This window comes from Lampris incognitus, chromosome 13 (assembly GCF_029633865.1).
Source record: "Lampris incognitus isolate fLamInc1 chromosome 13, fLamInc1.hap2, whole genome shotgun sequence".
Taxonomy (NCBI): domain Eukaryota; kingdom Metazoa; phylum Chordata; class Actinopteri; order Lampriformes; family Lampridae; genus Lampris; species Lampris incognitus.
Window position 1 is genome coordinate 37458222 of NC_079223.1, and position 26525 is coordinate 37484746.

The following is a 26525-nucleotide window of genomic DNA, read 5'->3' on the forward strand; positions in this document are numbered from 1 at the left end:
GTTGTCCAACCTTAGGGGTCATCTCGGGTCATCCTCTGTGTGGGGTTTGCATGTTCTCCGTGTGTCCATGTGGGTTTCCTCCAGGTGCTCCGGTTTCCTCCCATAGTCCAAAGACATGTAGGTCAGGTGAATTGGCCATACTAAGTTTCCCTAGGTATGAATGTGTCGGCCCTGTGATGGACTGGCGGCCTGTCCAGGGTGCCTCCCTGCCTGCCACCCAATGACTGCTGGGATAGGCTCCAGCATCCCACAACCCCAGTTGGGATAAGTGGCTTGGATAATGGATGTATGGATATGTATTAATAGATCATATCTGTAAATAGCTATAAATCAATACCTATGTAGGGAATGTTTGAATGATGGGTATTAACTGAGAAAAATCAGACATCTGGCCAGGAGCATTGAAAAAGCAAAGGCATTTCTCAGTTGGACAGGAATTGAGAAGCCCCTAGGTAGACCAAGACAAGCAACAAAGCAACAAGAATCTATGGATTCCCTGATACTGCTAAAAAGGGTCTTAAGATAGATTGCCAGAACAAATTCAGGACAGGGCATATCCAGAACTTGTAACTTAGCATTTCGATGGTCTGCTGGCATTTATCGCAGAGGATAAATGTCAGGATTTATTTTAGCAAGTCTGGCAATAGTCCGATAGACTCTGTGAAAGATCAGCTTTCCATTGCTGTCTAGCAAACTGGGAAAGGGCGGGTGAAAGAGAGGAGATCAATTTAAAGAGAAGCAGGACTGTCTAAGAGGATAAGCTTCACTGTGCCCCTGTGCACCACAGGACCCTGTGTCATGCCCTCATATCATGCATTATTTATGGAGACGGTTGCTCCCCACGCTTTCTGTATCTCTCACTCCCTTTCTCCATATGTGTGTCTCCTCGACACACACACGGGGATCAGAGGTCGGCTAATTATGGCACGTATAGTGCAGAGCAGACAGGATTTTAACATGATGCGACTGAAAGGAAGGTTCGATTAGAATCGGTCAGTGGTTCCGTCCCCCTATAGCTCAACGGGTAGAGCGCAGCCCTGACACAGCAGTCATTAGGGGGTTTGATTCCCTGTAGTGCTTAGTGGACAGAGCATGCCATTAACACTGACAGGGTTAGGGGTGTAGTCGTGCCACTTGTCTCACAAAAAAAAGTGGATTTTTTATCTTACAGATGAACACGCAACATTTTTTTGTCTTTCACTTACACATCCACTCCAGTCCATAAAAAATACCCATCACCCTGAAAGCAAGTCACATGGTATTTGTCTCTTTTTTTATTGTGATCTGTTGTATGCAAACATCTCTTCCGTTAGCGGTGAGTCAGAGCTACCTAGGTGGTACACAGCTCCTGGTTGTCCATTAACAGATCATAAAAAACAGGCTTCAATGTTGTGTTAATGGGCTCAGTGCCCCAAGGACCATCTGGTGTGTGTGTGTGTGTGTGTGTGTGTGTGTGTGTGTGTGTGTGTGAGAGAGACACACACACACACACTTGGGTTATAACTCAGGGCAGATGGAGAGGTTGTCAGTACCCTCCCGTCATCAGTAACATCCCATAAAGTACAGAACAGACCTTGATGCAGCATTACATCATAGATGGAGTAAGGTCTCTCCCTGAACACGGACAAATCAATCACAGGAAGGCTTTGTGGTTTCTTTGAAAACAATGCCCAATTTTGACCAAACCACTGTGATTATTGCTCTCCAGTTAAATTTCGAAGGTATAGAAGTGATCTTCATTTTCAAATAAAAGTTTTTTAAAAACTCAACATGTAACCTTAGTCAAAAGAAACATATATATATATATATAAGGATGTGATTTGGCCCAAAAAGTAAAGTAAAAATTGAGTGTTAGAAGTGCTAGAAAATCTGTATATTTATTTAACTCTTAGATGCTTTTTAGCGATTGTCCAAGCTATCTAACAGCTATTACTGGCCCATGTGCCAAATCCACTCTTGCCTTCACATGGGATGAGACAAACTACATGGAACCATTTGCAAATGCTGTTTGATTCTTCGTCTTGTGATACTATACATCAGGGGTTGGCAACCTTTTGGATGTCCATGCCACTTAAAAAAAAAAAATCATAGCCCCGAGTGCCAGTTCATTTTCATAATGAGCATTTATCTATTTATTTATTTACTGTTGTTACTTGTCTCCTGTTTTAGATTCCTCGTGACAAAAGATCTGCTCTCCACACACACACACACACACACACTCACGCTCGCTGGTAGTCCATCGAGTCCGATGATGACATCCCTTCTCTTTAACGGTGTATTCTTTGATGACTGTAGAGTCCAATTCTTGGTCCAAAAGTTTTATTGCATGTTGGGCATATGAAGTCTGAGTTAGTGGGAGCAGGCATGGTTGTGTGTCTCCTTAGTCTTTTCTGTTGTTTTTTCACATTCCTCTCCATTTACAGCTGTTCTATACCTCTGTGGCAGATCTCCCACCAGTTGGAACGGTTGATGGCAGCTTGCTCCAATCTCAAGGGGTTGATACAAAAATTTCTCCAGCGATGTTTTTAGCTGGTCTTTGTATCACTTCATCTGACCACCTGCTGCCTAGATGAAGCTGTCCCTACAGGACTTGACATGGCAGGCATTCTTGAGGCATTGTGATGACATGCCGAAGCCAGCGCAGTTGGTGTTCAGTGACCGTGGCTTCTGTGCTCTTGCAGTTTGTCCTAGCAAGAATCTCAACACGAGGAACACGGTCACGCCACGTGATCCCCATGATTAGCTGCAGACACCTTATGTGGAACCGCTCCAGCAACCTTAGGTAGTGGCTGTATGTGACCCAGGCTTCACAGCTGTATAGGAGAGTTGTGATGCAGATAGCTTTGTAAACTGAAATTTTGGTGTGTAGGTGGAGGTGTTTGTTTTGGAAGACCTTACATCGGCGTTTGCCAAAGGCTACATAGGCTTGTTTGATTCTATTATGAGTTTCGTGATCAGTGTTACAGCCCTCAGAAAGGATGCTGCCCAAGTATTTGAAAGATGGAGCAACTGAGAGTGATTGGTGTTCTATGAAGACAGGCATAGTGGGTGGGGGGCTGGACCTCCATTGGCATAACATCTCAGTCTTGGTGGTGTTGACTTACAGACCCAGCCTGCTGTAGGCATTCATGACTGTGGCAAGGATCGTTTGCACTACACGACTTTACAGCTGCCTTCGGTAGCTTGGTTTTAATAGAGACCCTGACCTCTGGAAAAGCCTGTATCACTGCTGAATCTGGTACAGATCCTAGCAGAACCTTCTCACCAGTGTCTCCCTTTCTGATTTCTTCTTTCTTTGTGTCACAGAGAGAAACATGTATTTAAATGATAAAAAAACAAACCTGTCCTCTGTACTGTTTTGGTTTCAGTGTCCAGGTCATCTTACTGTTGACGTGTCCCAATCCCCCATCTGAGATCTCTATCCCTCTAGCCTGCCACGTCCACTCCTCTCTTCTTTTCTCCATCCACAGCTAAATGTCCCAAGCTGACCCTTCTGTTGGAGTGGTTGAGTCATAATACTTTGGACATCAATCAACCCTGTGTGTGAGATAGGCTGAGTCAGAAACAAAGGCAGGAAATAAACTCTGTGTGTGTGTGTGTGTGTGTGTGTGTGTGTGTGTGTGTGTGTGTGTGTGTGTGTGTGTGTGTGTGTGTGTGTGTGTGGTAATCTGCAGATTAAGTCCACTGTAACCTTTGGTGAAACAACATCCTTAGCTCGGTGACCTTTTCTTTTTTCATGAGGACAAGAGACACGCACTCATCAGCCCCTTTTCTGTCTGGTCTGGTTACCATGGTACTTCTGACGCCATGGAAAACTCCCGTCATGCTCCCTGGTACTACCATATCTGTGACGCTGTTTGCACTGTTTGGTTTCTGAGTCATGATGACCCTTAGTACACTGCCCCTCCTTAGCTGCAGCTGTCCTTTATACCACACTGCATGGATGCTGAAAGTCCTTCATTACATCTGGTACTTAACAAGCTACCCAGTGAGATCGGGTTTTAATCAGAAAAAAGCATAGAATTCATGTACAACTGTACCATATGTGCATAGGCGCCTTAACGGGTGGCATGGTGGCCCAGCGGTTAGCGCTGTCACCTCACAGCAAGAAGGTCCTGGGTTCGAACCCTAGGGTTGTCCAACCATGGGGGTCATCCCAGGTCGTCCTCTGTGTAGAGTTTGCATGTTCTCCCTGTCTCTGCAGTGGGTTTTCTCTGGGTGCTCCAGTTTCCCCCACCATCAGAAAGACATGCATGTTAGGGGTAGTACTCCTCCTGCCTGTGCCCCTGACCAAGGCAATGGAAAGATGAACTGGATTTGGTCCCTGGGTGCTGCACAACAGCTGCTCACTGCTCCTAGCTACACAGCTAGGATGGGTTAAATGCAGAGCAGAATTTCCCCATGGAGATTAATAAAGTATATCAAAATAAAAAAACAAAAAAAACCAAAAAACAGGCCCTGGGGTACAGACATTTTGGAGCCCCCTATAACTACAGCAATGGGCAAATGATCAGGTCATAAAAATTAAAAATAAAGACAGTCTATGCTGTTGCCTACCAACACAAGGATTGCCGGTTGGAATCCCAGTGTTACCTCGGGCTTGGTCAGGCGTCCCTACAGACACAATTGGCCGTGTCTGCGGGTGGGAAGCTGGATGTGGGTGTGTGTCCGGGTCACGACACTAGCACCTCCTCTGGTCAGTTGGAGCACCTGTTCGGGGGGGGGGGGTAGCGTGAACCTCCCATGTGCTACATCCCCCCTGGCGAAACTTGTCACTGTCAGGTGAAAAGAAACAGCTGGCGACTCCACATGTATCGGAGGAGGCATGTGGTAGTGTGCAGCCCTCCCCGGATCGGCAGAGAGGATGGAGCAGTGACCAGGACGGCTCGGAAGAGTGGGGTAATTGCCGGATGCAATTGGGGAGAGAAAAAAGGGGGAAAATTCCACAAAAAAACAAAACAAACTAAATCACCTACTTATCCAGTAAACAGAACATGAAACTATGAAACTCACCAAAATAAAACAATACACCAACAATAATTCAAGACAAAGCTAGGTTATCAACCAAGTAGGCCTTTGGACACAGTGGCAACACGAGAAGATCAGTCTTGTCAATTAAAAACCCACAAATATCACCACTGGCGTAACCCTCGTAGACCCCCCCCCCCGTCTCTCTCTCACTCGCTCACACACCCACACCATCACCACCATAGGTGGGTTTAGTAAGTAATTTTAGTAATTTATTTGTATAGTACCTTTCACAGATATACAATCACAAAGTGCTTCACAGCATAAAATCTAACAAATAAAATAGAAATATCAAAGTAACAGGCAAAGTTTACACAGATTGGTTATTGTAAAGGTCAGTATGTCAAAGATTGGCTACACTTCAGAACCATGGAGAGAGAACGCACCACGGACAGAGTTCGGAAACCTGAACAGACGGTCTCTAAATCAAATCAGTCGACAAGGCAATGAAACAAGTCAACAAAGCAACTAGGCTGTAATATAGCTAATAGCCTTGTCATTCGACAGTAACAGAGGAGCACACATCAGACTCAAAACCTTGTAGATTGCATGGTTTGGCACGCACCCAGCACACGTTGCAGCTTTCCTTTTTTCCTTGTTCTCCTTCCTCTTTTTACTTCCACTTTTATGTACGTAACTCATGCTTGCTTGCTTGATTTTATTTTTCTAACGTTACTTAGGTAGGCTAGATAGGTAAATGATATTGCGCACGCTAAACACGCTATCATCACATGCTCAAAATAGACACGTAACATTGGACTAGGACAATGCATGCAGAAATATTGATGGGCCCCCCCTAGCGACGGGCCCTGGTGCCACTGCACCGGCTGCACCACCTATATTTACGCCAGTGAATATCACACGCAAAGAACCGGTATAACAAGTATAAAACTGTCAAGACCCACGGTGCACCCACCAAGTGTGAAGTCAGTCGGGCGAACAGCTGTCGAGAAAATTGAAAGACAGATACAGACACCTTCCATTTTAGTTAGATTATTATTCCAGGGAATTTTGAAATGTATATAGTTGATATATCACAGACTAGCAAGTGTGTCCCACTAAGCATCCCTACTAAGCATCCCTCTCAGGTTGTCCATGACTGAGTGAGTGACCACAATTAAAGTCCATGACTGAATGACTACAATTTGTGACGCATAACCCGCGGTGGCAGTTATGCATTGCCGTGGGAAAAAGAGCATATTGTCTTAAATTCAGAAGTGCTTTCTTCTGGTCTCCTTCGCTGCAAACTCCTTGATTGCGTCTTTAAAATCCACTGCCTGAAGAATGTCATGCTCGATGGACATTAGGGTGAGGTGGCTCAGTCTTTCTTGCTGTATAGTTGATCGCAGTCTACGTTTAACAAAGGTTGCCCCCCCGCCCACTTTTCTCCTCAATTGTACTTGGCCAAATACCCCATTCTTCCGAGCTGTTCCGGTTGCTGCTCCACCCCTTCTGCTGATCCCGGGAGGGCTGCAGACTACCACATGCTTCCTCTGATACATGTGGAGTCGCCAGCCACTTCTTTTCACTTGACAGTGAGGCATTTCATGAGGGGGAAGTAGCACATGGGAGGATCACACTATTCTCCCCAGTTCCCCCTCCGCCTTGAACAGGCACACCGGCTGACCAGAGGAAGCGCTATTGCAGCTACTAGGACACATACCCATGGCTTCCCACCCGCAGACACAACCAATTATGTCTGTAGGGACGCCTGACCAAGCCAGACATGGGGTAACATGGGGATTCGAACCAGCATTTCCCATCTTGGTAGGCAATGGAATAGACCGCCACGTACGCGGACGCCCAAACAAAGGAAAGTTTAGGGAAAGATCACTCTCTGCTTGCATTGGTGACTGGAATGGTAAGGAAGAGGCTTAGAGCTACGTCCATATTAGGGGACACAGTCCGCAATTTTCTTTGTCTCAAGAGTTTGAGCAGTTCAACCGCCAATGTGTTCACCTCATTACACACAAACTCCCCAAAATTGAAACATTTTTCTTTAAGCTCATGTCTCATGAGGCCCCTGGTCCTCAAGGGCCCCGGGGCCTAGGCCCTGGTAAGCTCATGCATTAAGGCGCCTGCGCATATATGTAGATGCATTTAAGGGCCGATCCCCAACGTTAACTTGATTAGAGATATTGTTGGCTACTGTGGGGAGACTGTTGCCGCGGGAGGGGTTCTGGATGGAAAGGTGGACAAAGTTTAAGCGGTTAACACAGGCTTTTTATTTTATAAAGTCTCTCTCCTCACATGGGCTGGTGCACTATGGTTCTAAACCCGCTGCCTCACTCTGCTCTCTCAGCACGGCACGTGGCTCCCTTCACTCTGTTTCTCCAGCTCCGTGTCCCACCTGTGACCATGTCAGTGTGTCCAGGACCCAACTTCATAGACTGTCAATTAGGCCCACCTGAGGCTGATCACTGATCAGCCTCCCTGCTAACCGAGACGTCTGCTCTGATGCGAACCATGCCCCCTCTCTCCGCTTCCAGTCACCGCTAAACCACACCCCATTACCACAGCTACATTAACAGCAGTGGGCTTTTTTTTACCAGTCTGTCAGTAAAAATGTGTGAATATGTTCTTGTACATATCAGGAAAAACCTAATGATGCGATTTAAGCACATGGAAATATGCTAAAGCGAAGGCTCATAAAAGGCTTTCCTCTTTACAGGTGGCTTTACAGAACCTGAGTTTAATTTCTGTGTTGGTGGTATGAGATCTAGTTTTAGGGTGACACAATATCAATACTAGATCCCTGTGGTAAACAGAACTGACCCATTCTGTGCCCTAGGCAAGAAAAAAAAAAATCAAACCGGTCTCTAAACACTCACTGTTGTGCGCCACGCAAATCCTCAAGTACCACAAGGAAATCTAATGAGAAAACAAGTCAGAGTTTTGAGAATAAAGCTAGAACTTTGAGATTAATGTTGATCTATTTTGAAAATTAAGCCACATTTTTTTCCGAAATCTATGAACTGAGTTTTCTATGTTGTCACGCATCCTCAGTGAAGAGCAAACCACTGTCCAGTAACCTCAACGCCAGATAACTAACACAACGGCATGGATGTCAAATTCATTGCAGACAATTTAGAAATGTCACTAGTTATTGGATGCAACTTTATGGAATATAGAAAAAATAGCTTTTGAACTTTTTCTTCAAAATTTTGCCTTAATTCTCCAAATATAATGTCGACAGTAATCCTATCCTCAAAATTCCAACTTCATTTCTTAAAAAAAAAAAACTAGGTGGCCCTAACACTTCCTCAAATCTTCTTTTGTCCCACTTCATTTCTTTTTCTTGCACAACAGCATTATGATGTTCACTATATGTGGCACCCTAATACATTGAGCAATTTTTTGACACCTCATTGTGAACGGCTGGAGTCAAGCTCCTCCTCTGTCCAAATACCTTTTAAGTAGTTGGATGATATGGTTGCTGCTTCCACATCCTGTTCAGAAGTCAATTCAGGAAGTTGTTGTCAGGTTCATCCAAATTTGCCACGAGTTACTTAAAGATGTCAGTTCATCTGTGACCTGAGTGTTGTCTTAAACCAATCTGTGATGTTCAACACAGCTAGTTCCACCTCATGGGACTGGGAATTGTGTGTGTGTGTGTGTGTGTGTGTGTGTGTGTGTGTATATATATATATATATAGCGTTTTTTTCCGAACCCATCAATGGTGTTGTGAGTGCTCAACTAATGAGGAGCGGAATATCAACATGGATACAGGAAAAAAGATTTTAATACATCGTATATATATATATATATATATATATATATATATATATACACATACACACACACTCATATGCACACACACACACACACACACACACATATATATATATATGTGTGTGTGTGTGTGTGTGTGTGTGTGTGTGTGTGTGTGTGGTAGCAGCAGCACATTCTGAGGTGATATTAAATTTGAGTACCCAGACTTAAAAATAAGAGAACCATGTTACTGATAGTGAGGGCACTGTGAAGCGGTGCTCATGGTTTATTAGTGTAAGACACTACGGCACATGCAGGGGTGGAAAGGGACCTTATATAGGACAGTATGTGCAAAGATTTATAAATACAGTGATTTTCACATGCAGGTGTGTTTTAGATGAGAAAATGGGAGCCTCAATTATGGTGCAAGTCTTGAGTGACTGTGTGTCTATTTGACTAGGTTTGTGTATGTGTAGATGATTTATTTTAGTGTGTGTGTGTGTGTGTGTCTGTGTTTGTGCTCTAGGTGTGTATTGAGACCTATGTGTCCAGTTGCCATCAGAGAAGCATCAACACTGCAGTGAGAGCCACACTGAGCCAGATACTGGGAGACCTGGCCCTACAGCTCCGCCACAGACAGGAGGTTAGTAACACACACACACACACACACACACACACACACACACACACACACACACACACACACACACACACACACACACACACACACACACACAGTATTATGCCACAATAAAAATGCCTCCTTTTCTGTGTTCCTCCATAGGGTGTAGATGTAGACGAGGTGACTGCGCCACCCTTGCAGAGAAGAGGTGTGTTATTTTCACTTTTGATACTGTTGTAAACATCAGTACCTTGCCTTATAACAGAATACAGTTCTTTATTCTGCTTGTTATGCATGATGTTAGAATAGTGTAGAATGTGAAATATAGCCCAGCAGCTGTGATGTGTAGCTCTGTAGATACATACAAGGTATCTGAGTCCATCTTCACTGCCAAACTGTGTTAATAGTATTTCAGATAACTAGTATTCCAGATAGCTTACTAGTATTTCTGCCGGTCAGTCTTTATGCCTGTTAGCATCACTAAGATATCATTTTGCATGCTTTTGTAGTCCTGTGGGAATGGAGATAGATCAAGTACATACATTTCATATCTAATCTAATCAAACATATAAAAATGAACAATTCTGACATGACATGTCAGAATCTGTGAAGAACAGCAGGAAGATGTTGGAATGTGGTCCACCAAAATATTAAATATCCACAGTATGAAATGGGGAAAAAAAGATAAAATAGAGATTCTTTTTTCAAGCTCTGTGATTTTCTGGCTGAGCGTGGCACAGCTGGTGCATCCAGTGGTGGGCAAAGAGAGGGGAGGCCTTTTTCCCAAAGCCTGAAGAAGTGAAAGCACTACCGAGTCAGAGACTCCAGTGCAATCGGTGATCCGATAAAATCCAGAAAATAGTACAGGCAGAGCATAAAATTTTCTTCAAACGTTTTTAAAGTTGTTAGAAGTTGGTAAAAGTTAAAAGTAACATGATGTTGAGGCTAAAAACTAGATAAAAATATCAATTTTTGACCGACCTTCTAGCAGTAAAACACAATGTCGACACAACGCCGATGCGTGCGCGGAGGCAACTTCACGTGACAGCAATCACGCAAGGATTTGGTACCAGCAAGAGTTAAAGGGAAGGTTTACAAGATGGTTGTGAGACCAGCTATGTTATATGGTTTGGAGACAGTGGTGCTGACGAAGACAGGATGTGGAGCTGGAGGTGGCAGAGTTGAAGATGCTAAGATTTTCATTGGGAGTGACGAAGAAGGACAGGATTAGGAATGGTTATATTAGAGGGACCGCTCAAGTTGGATGGTTTGGAGACAAAGCAAGAGAGGCCAGATTGAGATGGCTTGGACATGTGTGGAGGAAAGATGCTGGGTATATTGGGAGAAGGATGCTGAAGATGGAGCTGCCAGGGAAGAGGAAAAGAGGAAGGCCAATGAGGAGGTTTATGGATGTGGTGAGGGAGGACATGAGGTGGCTGGTGTGACAGAGGAAGATGCAGAGGACAGGAAGAAATGGAAACGGATGATCCGCTGTGGCGACCCCTAACAGGAGCAGCCAAAAGTAGTAGTAGTAGTAGTAGTAGTAGTAGTAGTAGTAGTAGTATGAAATGGGGAAAAACAATTGGAAGACAATGTGTGCGTATGTGCCATTAGCCTGAATATCCATAGGAAGAAGATATTAGCATTGAATGCTAATTATGCTGTTCTCACAAAGAAATAATTCTGGATGGCTTCAACATGTTTCCTGTGCCTACAAAGGATGTCAGTTTAGAAAAATGAAACGTGTTCGATGCCACATGTGTTTTAGTACTTCTGTTTTCAGTTCCTTTTTTAAATCTATTTTTGTGTGTGCGTTTGTGTGAAGCATTCTGAGGAGTGTTTATGGATGCTATAAAGCAGAAGTAATTGCTCTTTAGAAGTTTGCAAATTGACACCTTTTCAGAATAGTTTATGATGCTATATAAACACACACACACACACACACACACACACACACACACACACACACACACACACACACACACACACACACACTATTGGCTGCCTTTGCAGGCACAAATTCAAACAGGTTCACTGTGTTAGTATTGATTTTGTTTGTAGGGAGAGAGATGCAGAGGGAACGAGAACAGATTTGTTCTATTTCATGATGTATACGTGATTAATGAGGATTTATAAATGATAACTTACGTTTGGTGTGTGTGTGTGTGTGCGTGGCTACTTGTGCATGAGTGGATGTTGACATTGTGTGTTTAAATTGTGTGTGCCTCTGTTTATTTGCGGAGGAGTGTTATTGCGTGTGTGCATGTGTATTTGTTTGGAGGCATGCTTGGATGTATATGAGGGTGTGTGCTTTTTGCGTGTGTGTGTGTGTGTGTGTGTGTGTGTATTCCAGATGTGTCTCCTACCAGCCAGGCTCTGTGTGAGGATGTGGTGTCTGTGCTCACAGTGTTTTGTGGGAAGTTGGAGTCAGTCAACAGGTAAAATTCATTGTTACACTGGATTTGTGATTTCCTCAAAATAACTATTAAGGGAAACAAACCACTGTAGTGCATCCAATAAAAATGCACTGAAGATATTTTTGATAAATAGTTCAGAGTTTATAATGACTTACTGTAGCTGAAATTGCATGTTTGTCTGGGGGTTTGTCCAGGAAAACGCATTGTAACAAGTTCTTGTTACACTGTCACGATTCTGAAAATCGTGACTGTTTCCCTTTAAGAATTATGAAGAACTGACACTTAATACTGGCTGGTATAAAGTGTCAGTTCTTCATAATTTTTAAAGGGAAATGGTCACAATTTTCAGAATTACTTATGTTGTGAGGATAACAGCAGCCATGATAATGAGCAGTCTTCTGTGTGTCTTCCAGGGGTGTTTCTAGGATTTGAGGACATTCAGGGGGCTTAGCCCAGACCTCTGTAGGGGGGGGGGGGTCCGGGGTGATCCTGCCCCGGAAATTTTTTTTCCGATAAACTCTATTTTGGGGTGGTTGGGTAGCGTAGCGGTCTATTCCGTTGCCTACCAACATGGGGATCATGGTTCGAATCCCAATTGGCCGTGTCTAGGGTGGGAAGCTGGATGTGGGTGTGTGTCCTGGTCACTGCACTAGTGCCTCCTCAGGTCAGTTGCGGCACCTGTTTGGGGGGGAGGGGGGCACTGGGGGGAGTAACGTGATCTCCCCCCCACGTGCTACGTCCCCCTGGCGAAACTCTGCTGTCAGGTGAAAAGAAGCGGCTGGCGACTCCACATGTATCGGAGGAGGCATGTGGTAGCCTGCAGCCCTCCCCGGATCGGCGGGGGGTGGAGCAGAGATTAGGAAGGCTCGGAAGAGTGAGGTAATTGGCCTGATATAGGGGTTGCATGACTTCAGATTGTTTAAAATCGACTGTTATTTGATGAAAGTTGAGTCGATCTTGACTAATCACTGGTGCCGTCATGAATAAAACCACGGGAGAAAGGATTTTCTGCCGGTGATGTGGACACAGTCCCACACAACTTCAACGGCATTGCAGAGACACACAGAAGACTGTTGAGTATTATGGCTGCCAACGAAGTGTTATCCCTAAAACACAGACAGAGGTAATGTTGAAAGTGGTGATGTTTTCACTTCATTGAGATGTAATGGGAGAATGCAGACAGGCAGTTAAGGTCTTTTGGGAGGTTTGCGTTTTGATTCCCTAAAAAGGACTCATCAATTAGGATTAATCTGCAGTTCATCAGCAAATAGCTGTTGCCTGCAAATTAATATCACAGTAGAATATTCTGTAATGTTCATCTCAGACCGAATCCTGCTTAATGACATTTTCAGATGGCCATGTAATTATCTGAGTGATTACCAGTCTCGTCCGACTGAACATTTCAACGCTGCAGCAAACAAAGGGGGGGGGGTTAATTGTGTTTGTATTTACTAGTGTGTGTATCTGTGTGTGTGTGTGTGCGTGTGCATGTGTTTGCAAGCCTTTGTGTGTGCGCACTTATGTGTGTCTGTTGGCATTTACATGTTGGTCTGTATTTCTTTGCGCACGCGTGTGTGTGTGTGTGTGTGTGTGTGTGTGTGTGTGTTTCTCCCCCTCAGCAATAACCAGTTGCTGCAGCTCCTCTACCTGGAGTGCATCCTGTCCATGCTCAGCAGTTGTCCGCCCACAATGCACCTGTCCAGAGGCTTCACAGACCTTGTATGGTAAGACTCATCAGTGGCATTTGTAGGTATTGTTTTCTTAAAAATGTACTTAAACAGTGTTAACAAGACACTCAACTGAGACTTTTAAATTTGAATCCAGTTTTGTACCTTATTCAATAATCCAACGGGCCGGTAATGCCTGCTCACATAAACCAGGAAGCAGCTTTGTCCGTCCCTAGTGGTGATCATGGGAAACCCCGCTAATGACAAAACGATCACCTCCCATCACGGCCACACTGGTGCACCAGAGAAAGACCGACTGGGAGAAAGACTTGGTCAAGGTAATTCAGTTAAGAAGCAGAAGTCTACTGCTCTCATGCGTTTCATTTCCTTCACTCGTATTTGATGAAGAGGCTCCTTCCATGGATTAAAAGTCATGGTCAAGGATGATGGAGAGTCTGTTAGCTTGCCAAAAGAAAAATTGACCGTTAAAGTTAAATCAGTCATTAAACGTTTTTAATTAGTGCCATACATTAACCCTCATTAGTCATATTTACAAGTCATTATGTTTTAGGAAAGATGAAATATTAATGCAAAGCACCATTTAGCTAAAGAAATAAAACAATACCAGAGTGAATAGACTGCCTGCTCTTCATTCAGAGGAATAGTGTGTGTTCGAACACGTGACCAAAGTCACCAAAACATTTATTGTCGGCCATGTTGGAGGATAAGAACGCTGTTGCACTTCAGCAGCAAAATCGTCGTCGTCGTAATCAGACATGCCTTCGTTTTGTTTAATTTACAATGTGGTAATAATAGCGATAAAAGTAAACACTTATAGTTTTGCCGTGTTCCAAAAATCATTCGGCACCAAGGAGAACAAGCCGAAGAACTGTCGACTGAGCGACGTAGGCTACGGCTTGCTGCTATCAGTCGAGATGGCCTAACCGAAAAGATTTTGAAAAATGATCGTGTTTGCGGTGAGCAAGTCAGCTGTTGCATGGAGAAATGGGTAGCTTCTGTTGATAAATGTGCCGCAATTTTAAACCTTGAAATTCTTATGCAGAGGTTTCATCAAATTTTCATATTCAGAAATGGCAAGATCCTCATGGTCACATCCATGCCTCGCAGCTGCTGTGCTGAATTTAAAAACATCTGGGTAGCTTATAGTCTTGATGAGCGACTGAAATGGTTGGGCTGGGTCAGTAAGACAAGCTGGGTAACACTTGGATGCACCAACCCTTCCAGCTCTGTGTTTATAAAAACCACTTCCCTTTGACTGTGAAATCGATTTCCTTTCCACAATTTTCACTTCCTCGTCCATGATGTTCAGCTCTACTTTGTGGCACTCCTTGAGAAGCTCGTTGTACTCCAGAGTAGTAAACTTTTCATCGGAAAGGACTCTGATTGATTTTACATTTCTTGATTTTGACAGAAACAACTATGAATAAGGTGACATAACTGAAAGACAGATGGGCTTTACCTTGCATTGATTTGGAGAGCTGTAAAACTCTTAGAGTTCAGCTTTACTTGGCTCTTTATTTCTGTTGCCTTCTTAGAGCTCTTCCCTGTAGCTGCAGCTTCGTTGATGCTCATTGTCTTCAATGAGAGCTCCAGGTCATCCTTCAGTGTTTTCACAGATTTAAAACGAATGGCGTTTACCTCTGCATAATCAACGTGCTTGACATATGAAGACAAAAGCCATGTGCATTTTACTCGAGTGCATGATGGTTTGCCATTAAGTCATATCCACACTTCTTCATAAAACAAGACACTTGCTATGTGCGAGCAACATTCGCCCAATCCAGCCATACAACCAGTACAATGGGCAGAAAGAACTACACCATCTTCAGTTGTTATGAGCCACAGCTGGACAAGTGGATCATTCATCTGTTGAGAATGCCTAACTTTCGCAAACAAAGCATACATATGTTTTGTTTATAATATAACCAAGAACATCTCATCTCATCTCATGTCATCATTAGCCGCTTTTCCGGGGTCAGGTCACGGTGGCAGCAAGCTAAGTAGGGCACTCCAGATGTCCCTCTCCCCAGCAACACCCTCCAGCGCCTCATGGGGGATCCCAATTGGCCGTGCCCGGAAAACCTCCAAAGGAAGGCACCCAGGAGTCATCCTGATGAGATGCTCCAACCATCTCAACTGGCTCCTTTCAATGTGAAGGAGCAGCGGCTCTACTCCAAGCTCCCTCCGGATGTCCGAGCTCTAGCCAAGAACACTATTAATAAATCCAGAAACCATGTGATTGTAGGCTTGAAGGCTTCGAAATGCTTTGAACTGATTTTTTTTGTGTGAAAGCTTGTGTCGAAAACAAGATATGAAATAATGTCACAAGATTCAGTTGGTGGTCGACATTCTGGACTGAACTTTTGAGCAGGAATGAGTAGTGGCTCTATTCCAATCTTTTTTATCTTCTCTTGGTAGCGATTTTTCACATCTCCTTCGAGTTTATGTGCATATGCCGATAGCATTAGTTTCGTGTTTACGTCGTCACTCGCCATTTTCAATTACGTAAGTCTCCAATATGGCCACGGCCTCGTATTGAAAACGTGGGATGTCACGTGAACACACACTATTGTCAGTGTTGACATTTGATTCATGTTGTCATAAACTCCCACGTGCCTTCACGTTGTGTTCAGATCAACTGATTCAGCTTTCTGTGATTTTCTTACCTGGATTATTGAGCATGTGTAAAGACACAACAACTTGTTCTATCCTCCTGTCAGGTCTCAGCCAAGAGATGGACCCTTCTGTCGGAGGAGTGTCCGATCAGGGTCGGGGTTCTGGTTGCTCCTCCTGTGCTCCGGCCAGGATCGCACCGGTAGTGCGGACAGTGTGCTACATTGCAACAGAACTGGTGCGCCTGGTGGGCTGCATGGAGTCGATGAAACCAGTGCTGCAATCGCTCTACCACCGAATCCTCCTTTACCCACCTCCCCAGCACCGCATCGAGGCCATCCGCATCATGAAAGAGGTGGGCGCTGGAGAGGAAGAGAGACAGAAAACATACCTATGGGTCTTTCGTCGTGCTAATATTTTGCTCGGTTTGATGGTTTCGTTATTTGTGCACATATTCCTGTTTTGTTTTTTTGTTTGAAGAATATCTTTATTACATTTTCATATACAACGCAGAATACAACAGCTCAGACACGACATGACAAAATGAGTAAGAATAAGAAGTCTCCATCCCCAACCCTCACCACACCCTACAACAGAGAAAGGCAACATCAATTAAATAAATAAATATGTGAACAAATAGCAAGATTCCAGGAAAACTGGTTTTGCAATAGAAAAGGTACAGGGACAGGCTAGGCCGGTTCAGGAAACCCTGGTAATATGGAAGATGACGGCGTAGGTCCAATATGTTTTAAGTAAGGCTCCCAAACTTTATAGAAAGCATCCAGTTAGGAGTGAAGCATACATGAGATGTATTCATTGGGAATACACTCCATTATAAGATTGTGCCTTGACTTTTTTGTTGGAGCGACGTCCTTGATCCAAAAGAGCAAAATATATTCTTCCTAGCAGCAAAAGTCAATAGATTGAATAGCCTCTTGTGTTTAATATTTATAATATGACCATCCGGAAGACCAAGAAGGAGGCACATAGGATCTAACTCTATTGGAACACCAAAAATAACACACAGTTCATCCACAATACCAGACCAGTAGCTTTATAGCTTCACACATGTCCAGAAACAATGAATGTAGTTGCCAATCTCAGAGTTACACTTACAGCAGAGTGGAGACACGTTAGCATCCATCTTGTTTTTGAGAGCAGGTGTTACATGCGTACGATATAAAAATTTAATCTGAGTACATTGGGTTTGATTACAGATAGATATTTCCATAGTATGGGTCCACACTTTCTGCCAATCTGGGTCATCAATTAAGATGCCCAAGTCTCTCTTCCAGGCTTGCTTAATATCTTAGGAAGTTAGAGATGAATTGGAATTTAGGGCTTTATAAAACACACTAATGCGTTTCATGGACACATGTGAAGACAAGGCCCTTTCTACATGTGATGTGGCATTAATGTGGTATCTTTATTGATGAAGTGTCTGATTTGCAAGTATCTACAAAATGCACCTTTCTGTAAGCCATATCGCTGCTGCTGCAGCTGCTGAAAGGATAGTAAAGTCTTGCCATTGAATAAACCTCCTATCCTTGTTAGCCCCTGGCTGTGCCATGCTTTAAAGCCCCTGTCTTGGCAGCCTAGCAGAAAATCCAGGCCATCCAGAACAGGACTAAGACATCCATCCATCCATTATCCAAACCGCTTATCCTGCTCTCAGGGTCGTGGGGATGCTGGAGCCTATTCCAGCAGTCATTGGGCGGCAGGCGGGGAGACACCCTGGACAGATTGCCAGGCCATCACAGGGCCCACACACACACATTCACACCTAGGGACAATTTAGTACGGCGGAGTAAGACATATTCCTGTTTAATCAAATACTTTGTATGCATAAACACTTGCCTCATACATTTTTTTTCTGTCAAGCCCATTAATTTTCACTGTCCTTTGTTTGGCATTATTGATGAAACATTCATGCCGTTAAAGCAGTTTGAATTTAATTTAATCGATATAGTGACAGGGATAGAGAAAGAGGCAGACACTGACAATTCATAGAAAATAGAAAAATGAATGCCCAGATGAAAAATTAAGTTTCTCACCAAAACATAGATTAAGAGAGACAGGGCTATGAAGTGATGGAGCCCATATTTGATGGAAAGTCTTAGAGGAATTATAGATGTATGTTTCCTTTCGATAAACATAGCAGTTGGCAAGTTAGCTCAAGTTAGTTAGTTCAGTTAGCATGAGCGAGCAGCTCATGACTCCAGTACATCTTGGAGTTGGAGCTTTGCTCTCTTCACAGGAGGGCTTGAACACTAAAAATTATTGGTTCAATGTATATGATATTAAATGACATTTCCAAGCAAATTAAGTTGGCACTAAATTCCTCTATCTGTTTTTATGTGTCCATGTCTCTGTGTGTATGCACGTGTGTCTGTGAATTTGTTTGTATCTCTGTGTGTTTGTGTGTATGTGTGTGTTTGTTAGATCCTGGGCAATCCCCAGCGGCTGTATGACCTGTCCGGTCCATGTGTGACAGAACATGAAACTAGGAAACGCTCCTTTTCCAAGAGGAAGTCTCAGCTGGACCTGCTCAGACTGTCAGTAGATTGCCTGTTTTAAGTATTAAACTCCATCATGGCTATGGCCATATTAAGATTCCATCCTGAAGGTTTATACGCAAAATTAATTCCTTTATGATGCTATCTGTCCCTAGTGTATTTGAGACAATAACTAACCAAAATATCCAAATCATGAAGGCTCTCTTTTCTGCTCATTTTGTTAGTTACTGTTGTGGATTTTGTTTGAACATACTGAAGTTGTTTACATGCAAACAAATAACCCTATCACAAACATTACTCTAACTTAAACGGTCATATAAACACCTTTATCTGATTGTTGTTATTGGGGTATACTCAAAAACAAAGTAAGCATACACAATTAGAATACCCAGATTTATGTCGTCCGGGTAGCGTAGCGGTCTATTCCGTTGCCTACCAATATGGGAATCGCCGGTTTGAATCCCTGTGTTACCTCTGGCTTGCTCGGGCATCCCTACAGACACAATAGGCCATGTCTGTGGGTGGGAAGCCAGATGTGGGTATGTGTCCTGGTCGCTGCACTAGCGCCTCCTCTGGTCGGTTGGGGCGCCTGTTCAGGTGGGAGGGGGAACTGGGGGGAATAGCGTGATCCTCCCACACGCTACATCCCCCTGAAACTCCTCACTGTCAGGTGAAAAGAAGCGGCTGGCGACTCCACATGTATCGGAGGAGGTATGTGGTAGTCTGCAGCCCTCCCTGGATGGGGGCGGGGGTTGTAATTGGCCGGATACAGTTGGGGGGGCAGGGGGACTGAACAATCGACATTGCTTTCAGTTTTGTTCACCATATTGACTTGACTTGACATGAGCCATGTGTGGTATGGTATGCCGCGGCTTCATCGATCCATTCTTTTTCTATTTGTTCTGTTAAGTCCCAAAAGTAGTTTAACTATGTGAAACACAGTAATGTTTTAATCTTCTCTTAATTTGAATGTATTTGAATGATGCATAGAAAACTGATTGCATGTGCATGCATGACTTTGTGTGTGTCTTTTTTTGTTTGTTTTTTTACGTGTCTGTCTGTCTATCCGTGTGTGTCTGTGTTCAGGGTGATGGATGGTATGACAGAAGCATGTGTGAAGGGAGGGATTGAGGCTTGTTTCTCCTCCGTGTCGTGTGCTTGTGCTCTCCTCGGAGCATTGGATGAACTCTCCCAGGGACGGGGGCTCCAACCTGAGCAGGTATGGCGGCTCTGGCACCTGCCATGTTGTGTAAGCTTTTATCCATTCACATCCACTAGATCATGAAGACCTAAGAAAGGGTTAGCGATTCTAGTTAGGTGGTTTGAGTTTCTAGACTTTGATACATGCTCTGTAATTAGGAATATTGAAGTACTGAATATATTTTACATCCTTACTTTGCAAATAAAAGCCTGCAGAACCTTAACAAGTGTTTAATACGTAATTCTACTCAGCCAGTGAAATTAACTTATACATTTATGTATATTAAAGCTGGGGCAGGGACATTTATTTATTTATTTGTTTATTTATTTATTTATTTATTTTGCCGTCATTAGGCAAAAATTCCGTAACAACCTTTCAGCATATTGTCATTCAAGTGGTCTGAGAGAAAGCTAGACTTCTGCATTTCCTCTTGGTTTTGTATTCAGGCTTTAGAAAATCTAGCCCAGGATGGAAGATTTTAGCCAATCACAGGTCATTTCAGAGAGAGGGCGTTCCTATTGGCTTTTCTACAAATGCAGATGCGCATGTATGCGATCAATTCGCGTCCGTCCTGCCCCGCCGGTCCTTTCTTGTGGTTGTAACCCTTGCCCTAAAGATCAACAATGGCTGCTTCACATGAACAATATTAGTGTAACTAAGAGATTCACTGAAAAAAAAACAAATTTTTTTACATGGATAGATTATTGACTATGAGTCAAGTTTCACGAGTCTGGCTTTGACATTTCCTGGTTGTACAGAGTGTAAGGGGTTGAAGAACGATGCTGAGGTCATTTGGTGGGAGGGGCTTAGTGGAGTGATACGAGGCAGCAGAGAGAGAGGCGGAACGTTTTGCATTGGAATGTTCAACGTTACCTACTGCAGCTTTAACTTATAACTACACCTATAAAAGAGAAAAAAGTGCTTTGCAAATTACAACAGTAATTTTTTTAAATTGCTTTGTTCGTAGGCTTGCTTGCTTCTAAGGCGACTGGAAGATCTAAAAGAGGGGGCAGAGTCGACCCGCGAGTCGATGGAGATCAACGAGGCTGACTTCCGGTGGCAGAGACACGTCCTATCATCTGAGCACGCTCCATGGGACCCCAGCTCTGCATCTTCCTCCTCTAATATGGCTGCTGCCACCGAGCGCAGCCCCGACATCAGCATCAGCATCACCACAGAAACAGGCCAGACAACGCTGGAGCTGGAGGTGGAGGAGCTTGGCCCGAGTGTGGGCCACACCACCCCCGAGGAGTGTGCGGAGGAACGTCTCCCCTCCCCTTCTTCTCGCGGGGTCCCTGTAGGGAGTGAGGCTAAAGTGGGAGACCCCCAAGGGTTGGAGGGAGGCACAGTGAAGCCTGTGGGAGGTGGAGATTTGGAGAGAGCAGGAGGGGTAGTGGGAGAGAGAGGAAGTGTGGTTCCTCCTGATGTGGTCCAGAGAAGTCACGCCCTCGTCTACCCTGATATCACCAACTTCCTGTCTGTGGAGTCCAGGAGCAGATCACACCATGGAGCAGGATCACGCTACAGTGAGAGCAACTTTAGGTACAGTTTGGGCATTTTAACGTATAACTCTTTTTTATGTTAAAACCAGAACTGATGACATTGTTAAATTCCATTGATTTGCTTGTTTTACTTTATTCAAAACCAAGCAAACATTTTGGTTGCAGGCAAGCGCAAAATGAGGAACATGTGAGTGCAATGCAACATGGTTTAACAGTGGGTCATTGTCAGTGTTTCTTTTAGTTTGCTAACTAGCTACAGAGTAGAAGGAGAAAGTTAGGAAAGTGGAAAACTGGATTAACATGATGAGTCATGAACTCATATGGAGCAAAAGATGTAAACTGCCTCAAGAAATATATATACATACACGCACTTGCTGGTTGTCCATCGTGCCCGATGATGACCATCTTCTTCTATTTGTGGGTCCTTTGAGGACTCAGATAGCAGAAGATACCTGCGCAGAGATGGTTTTTAAAGTGGCATGGGGGGTGCGCTTCTCCCAACGCCACATGACTTGATTGTAGAGGAGATGGTTCCGATGGCAAGGGGGATCCCTAGACGACCGGCACCTCTACACAACTGCAGGGGGCTGCCGGAAATCCAGTTTTTTGGAAACCGCCTCGAAGCATGCCGCCACAGCTTGCTTTTCTGTTGGGGTAAGCTCCCTTAGCCTTATGTCTTCCAGACTCACCCACAAGGCAGCGTGGCAGTGGTTGATAGGTGCCAGGGTGTGCCCACCAGGGTGGGCCTGCACACCATATCTCTGGGGCCCACTGCTGCTCCCCCGAGATCCCCTGCCAAGTTAGCCTGGGGCCGCAAGACCCCAGTTACCATGTGTGGCCACGGGGAGGCCTGGCAGGAGTCTTGGTGAAGGAGAGGCTATGTACTGGCAAGGGAAGGCTTACACGCTAGGATGCTTCCCTATTCGCCACAAAGGCTAGCCAGCGGCAGCAAGCTAAGGGCAGGAAGGACACAAGCGGGTTGGAAGAACACGTGCACCTTCCCTCCAACTACACACTGCTGCACTAGACGCATCACAACACTCTGTGTGTATGTACACACACACACACTATACACACACACACGCACACATACACACACACACATATATATATATACACAAGGTGGCGCAGTGGTGCAGTGGTTAGCATGGTCGCCTCACAGCATGAAGGTCCTGGGTTTGAGCCCCGGGGTAGTCCAACCTTGGGGGTCGTCCCGGGTCGTCCTCTGTGTGGAGTTTGCATGTTCTCCCTGTGTCTGCGTGGGTTTCCTCCCCACAGTCCAAAGACATGCAGGTCAGGTGAATCGGCCACACTAAATTGTCCCTAGGTGTGTGTGTGTGTGTGTGTGTGTGTGTGTGTGTGTGTGTGTGTGTGTGTGTGTGTGTGTGTGTGTGTGTGAGTGAGAGAGACGGTCCTATGTGATGGCCTGCCAGCCTGTCCAGGGTGTCTCCCCACCTGCCGCCCAATGACTGCTGGGATTGGCTCCAGCATCCATATATATAAATTTGGAGAAGCTGTTGCCGGATGAGTTGAAACACAGCTTTTGAACCAGGTCAATCAGCGAACTTTAGATGATGTTGACCAGTGAGCAGTGCAACCATTGTTCTTGTTTTCCAAATAAGGCACTGTTTACTGGTCATTATTATCTAAACCCTCCCCATAGTTTGCTCATTTGTCTCTTCTTCCAGCTGCCGGGCTCAAACGATTCTCAATGTATAGACTATATATCGCTGTGAAAAAAATTGAGTCAGCAAGCTTTGGGCTAGTTGTACGAGGCTAGTATCTGTGATCCTCCTCGGCATAAATTGAGTATTTATCTGTCTGTCATCCTGTCTGTCTGTCTCTGTCTTTTATACTGTCTTTTTCTCATTCTTTTTGTCTGTGTCTATCCCTTTGTCTGTCATTCTGTCTGTCTGTCTCTGTGTCTGCATATCTGTTCTTGGCTCATCTCTTTGACAGCGTGGAGGAACAGGACTTATCACGGACAGAGTTTGACTCATGTGACCAGTACTCCATGGCTGCAGAGAAAGACTCGGGGCGTTCTGATGTGTCCGACATTGGGTCAGACAATGGCTCCTTGGCCGATGAGGAGCAGCAGACGCCCAGAGACTGCCCTGGTCACCGCACGCTTCGCACCGCGGCCCTGTCACTCAAACTCCTACGCAACCAAGAAGCAGACCAGCAGAGTGCCAAGCTGTTTGTCCAATCACTGGTGGCGCTGCTCCCCCGGCTGTTGGGAATGCCCAGTGCCACAGAGGTGGATGTGTCACTGCAAAATTTCTCCTCCACCTTCTGCTCCGGACTGCAGGCTGGTAAGTGAGAGAGAGAGAGTAGGGGGTAACTTACAGTAGGGTGTAGAAAGCGAGGCCGGTGAGGTGGAGGGCCAGCGAGAAAAGGGGGTTAATGAGTAGAGGGAGGTGTGATTTAGGGGTGGATAATGGGGGGAGAGAGAAGGAGAGAAGAAGAGTAAGAGGTGAAAGAGTGAGAAAAGCTACTGAGAGAGGGAGAGAGAGGCTGGATAGGGGAAAAAGAGTCAAGACTGAGTGGATGAAGTGTGACAGGGAGTAGTGTTGTAGTCAAGACCACCCAAGGTGAGAGACAAAGGCAAGACCTAGTCTTTAGGGAGGAGAGTTGAGTCAAGTCCAAGACTTTAAGGTGGCAATCCAATTAGGGTCAAAACTTGCATAAAGACTAACACCAGTACAATGGAAGATCAATTAAACACAATAACTGTAACTGGAGTAGTCAACTATCTTAGTAAATGTCCAAATTTCACTACACTGTATTATTATTTTGGATTTTTTTTTTCCTCTGCCAAGAAAGGAATGTTTCAAATTCTAATTTCTCAATGTTTCAGAGACAATCAATGATATTAAACAAAAAACAAATTAGATTAGATTGCACTTTATTGATCTTTTTCTATTTTTATTTTAACATTTCTTTGGAAAAAAGTAAATTAGAGCCTTGTACTTGGCCGGGCTTGAAAAATTACTTCAATCTAATCTGTTCAAGACCGAGTCAAGTCCTAGTCATTATACTGTGAAGCCAGGGACAAGACCGAGACCTACGAGGTGTGAAATCGAGACAGGACTCAAGACTGAGTCCATATTCGAGAACCACAACTCTAATTGGGAGAGAGAGTGAGAATGAAGGTTGGGTAGCAGGTGATAGAGGTGAGAGTGAAAGGGGCAGATTGAGTTGTGATGGAAGGGCCACGCGGGGCAGACGATGAGGCTGAGATTATGTTCTGATTCATGTTCTGAGTAATGAAGGACGAGAGAGATGAAGGGAAAAGGAAGGTGGCTACAAAGGCGAAAAAGGACAAGGAGAGTGAGCGAGCAACATGGGATTATTTGGCGGAGATCATTTTCAAACAGTTCGTTCAGTCCTCTCAGAATTACTTAATGTTTATCGTGAGAGCTCTTCTAACTGAAGGACGACCACAAAGCGCCCTACAGGACATAAGTATGTGTGTGATGTGTTTGTGTGTGTGTGCAAGGACTCAAGTCAGAAGAATGAAGGATATTCACTAAGGGAGACTGTTAACCACAGCTAGAAAATGATCATTAAAATCCCTATTGAATGTAAAAGAACTCTATAGCTATTGCAAATTAGAATAAAAACTCCCTCATGCACTTTCCTCAGCTTCCTCACCTTCCTGTTACCGTTTCCCTTCCCCTCCCTGTTAAGAATCTTGATGTGCTTTCTTTTGTAATGCTCTGAAGATCCATAAACAAATAGGCACATATGTGAAATCCAGGTTTAGCAAATTGAGAATTATTTCCAAGACCAAGACCTCTCTGTCTTCCCCCGACCAATTTATGCCTTCACTTCATCTCCTCTTCACTCCACTCTTCTCTCTTTCTTCTGTGTCTCTCTCCGTCTTTCTCCAGGAGGCATCTGTTCCCCGGGTTTGGAGGCCAGTGAGAGTCTGAGTTGTCAGGCTCTGATGAATGCAGATGGTCTGTACTTGGTCTCCTACTACGCCCTGCTCCTCAACCTTAAACTCTGCTGTTGTGACTACTACCGCCGCCGCACACTGGCCCCCATTCTCAGCCTGGTGAGCAGAGTAGACTATAGCACAGAGAATATTACTGGATGGATATACGACCAAAGAAATGCTTATGTGTTGCAATTACCTTGGCATTTTGTTAAATGCCAAGCAAAATGTTCTCTCTTTCCACATAAGTCCTTTTCAAGGACTCTGTTGAGTCTCTGTGTCTACTTGCATCCTAGTCAGACATCTGTCTCCGGTCTCACTGCAAGCAGACATGGAAATAGGTTTGCAAATGATAATCTAATAATAATCTAGCCCAATGACTGCTGGGATAGGCTCCAGCATCCCCGCGACCCGGATTCCAATAAAGCGGCTTGCATAATGGATGGATGGATGATAATCTAACTGGTCGCAGCTGTAACCACTATCCTGTGTCCTCAGTCTGCAGCCGGCTTCTTAACCATGCCCCACACTTTCACAACTTTATTTATAACTTTTATCACTTTAATTAAACAACAGACAAGCAACAATGTGGCCGGGGAAATTTCCCCTACACCTGCTCGACACAAGTAGAAAACATGAACCACTGCACAGGATATGATGTAATATTCCTTGTGCCAGACACCATAGACGACGTCGTGCTCTGCCGCCATGAATCCAGTGGCCCGTTTCACAGGCAGCATCGCTGACTAAACTTTCTAAGCCAGCTTTTAGAGGGTCGAGGCTCTGAGTTCATGTACATGTTATAAAGGTAATTGGGGAAAAGGGTTTGCTCATCAATCATTTATTGATCTGGAGTTAGATTTCATTGTGCATTTGGGGCTTAAGGCTGCTCCTTAGGTTAACTTGTCCCCTAAGAAATAATCAAGGCAAGACCTCCATATTTTTCCAAACCCTTGATTTACATTAAATATTCTGCCTAGTTGTAAAATATTTGACTTAAAGTCCCACTATGTGGAATCCCTGGCTCTGCAAGATGAGTTGGTGAATAGAATAGAGTAGAGATCTTTGTGTCGTATATGTGTGTTTGTCTCTGCAGAAGGAGTTTGTGCGGCTGATCCAGAGCAGTGGGGTTCTGGTGGTTTTGTCCCAGGCCTGGATTGAGGAGTTGTATCATCAGGTTCTGGATAGGAACTTGCTGGGAGAGGCCGGCTACTGGGGCTCGCCGCAGGACAACTCCTTGCCACTTATTACCATGTTACTAGGTAGATACTGACTGACATATACAT

The 26525-nt window shown here is 44.5% G+C and overlaps 1 protein-coding gene across 1 annotated transcript in view; it reads left to right on the plus strand.

Annotated features, from left to right (window-relative positions):
• The window catches only part of arfgef3 (ARFGEF family member 3), an 87239-nt gene that overhangs the window by 18055 nt on the left and 42659 nt on the right, over positions 1-26525 (plus strand). The window contains exons 6-17 of the mRNA XM_056292082.1: positions 9267-9383; positions 9525-9570; positions 11716-11800; positions 13399-13503; positions 13660-13784; positions 16188-16435; positions 18523-18635; positions 19683-19815; positions 20765-21339; positions 23259-23611; positions 25193-25359; positions 26336-26501. Of these exons, the coding sequence (XP_056148057.1) occupies positions 9267-9383; positions 9525-9570; positions 11716-11800; positions 13399-13503; positions 13660-13784; positions 16188-16435; positions 18523-18635; positions 19683-19815; positions 20765-21339; positions 23259-23611; positions 25193-25359; positions 26336-26501 (2233 nt within the window). The remainder of the gene's footprint in view (positions 1-9266; positions 9384-9524; positions 9571-11715; positions 11801-13398; positions 13504-13659; positions 13785-16187; positions 16436-18522; positions 18636-19682; positions 19816-20764; positions 21340-23258; positions 23612-25192; positions 25360-26335; positions 26502-26525) is intronic.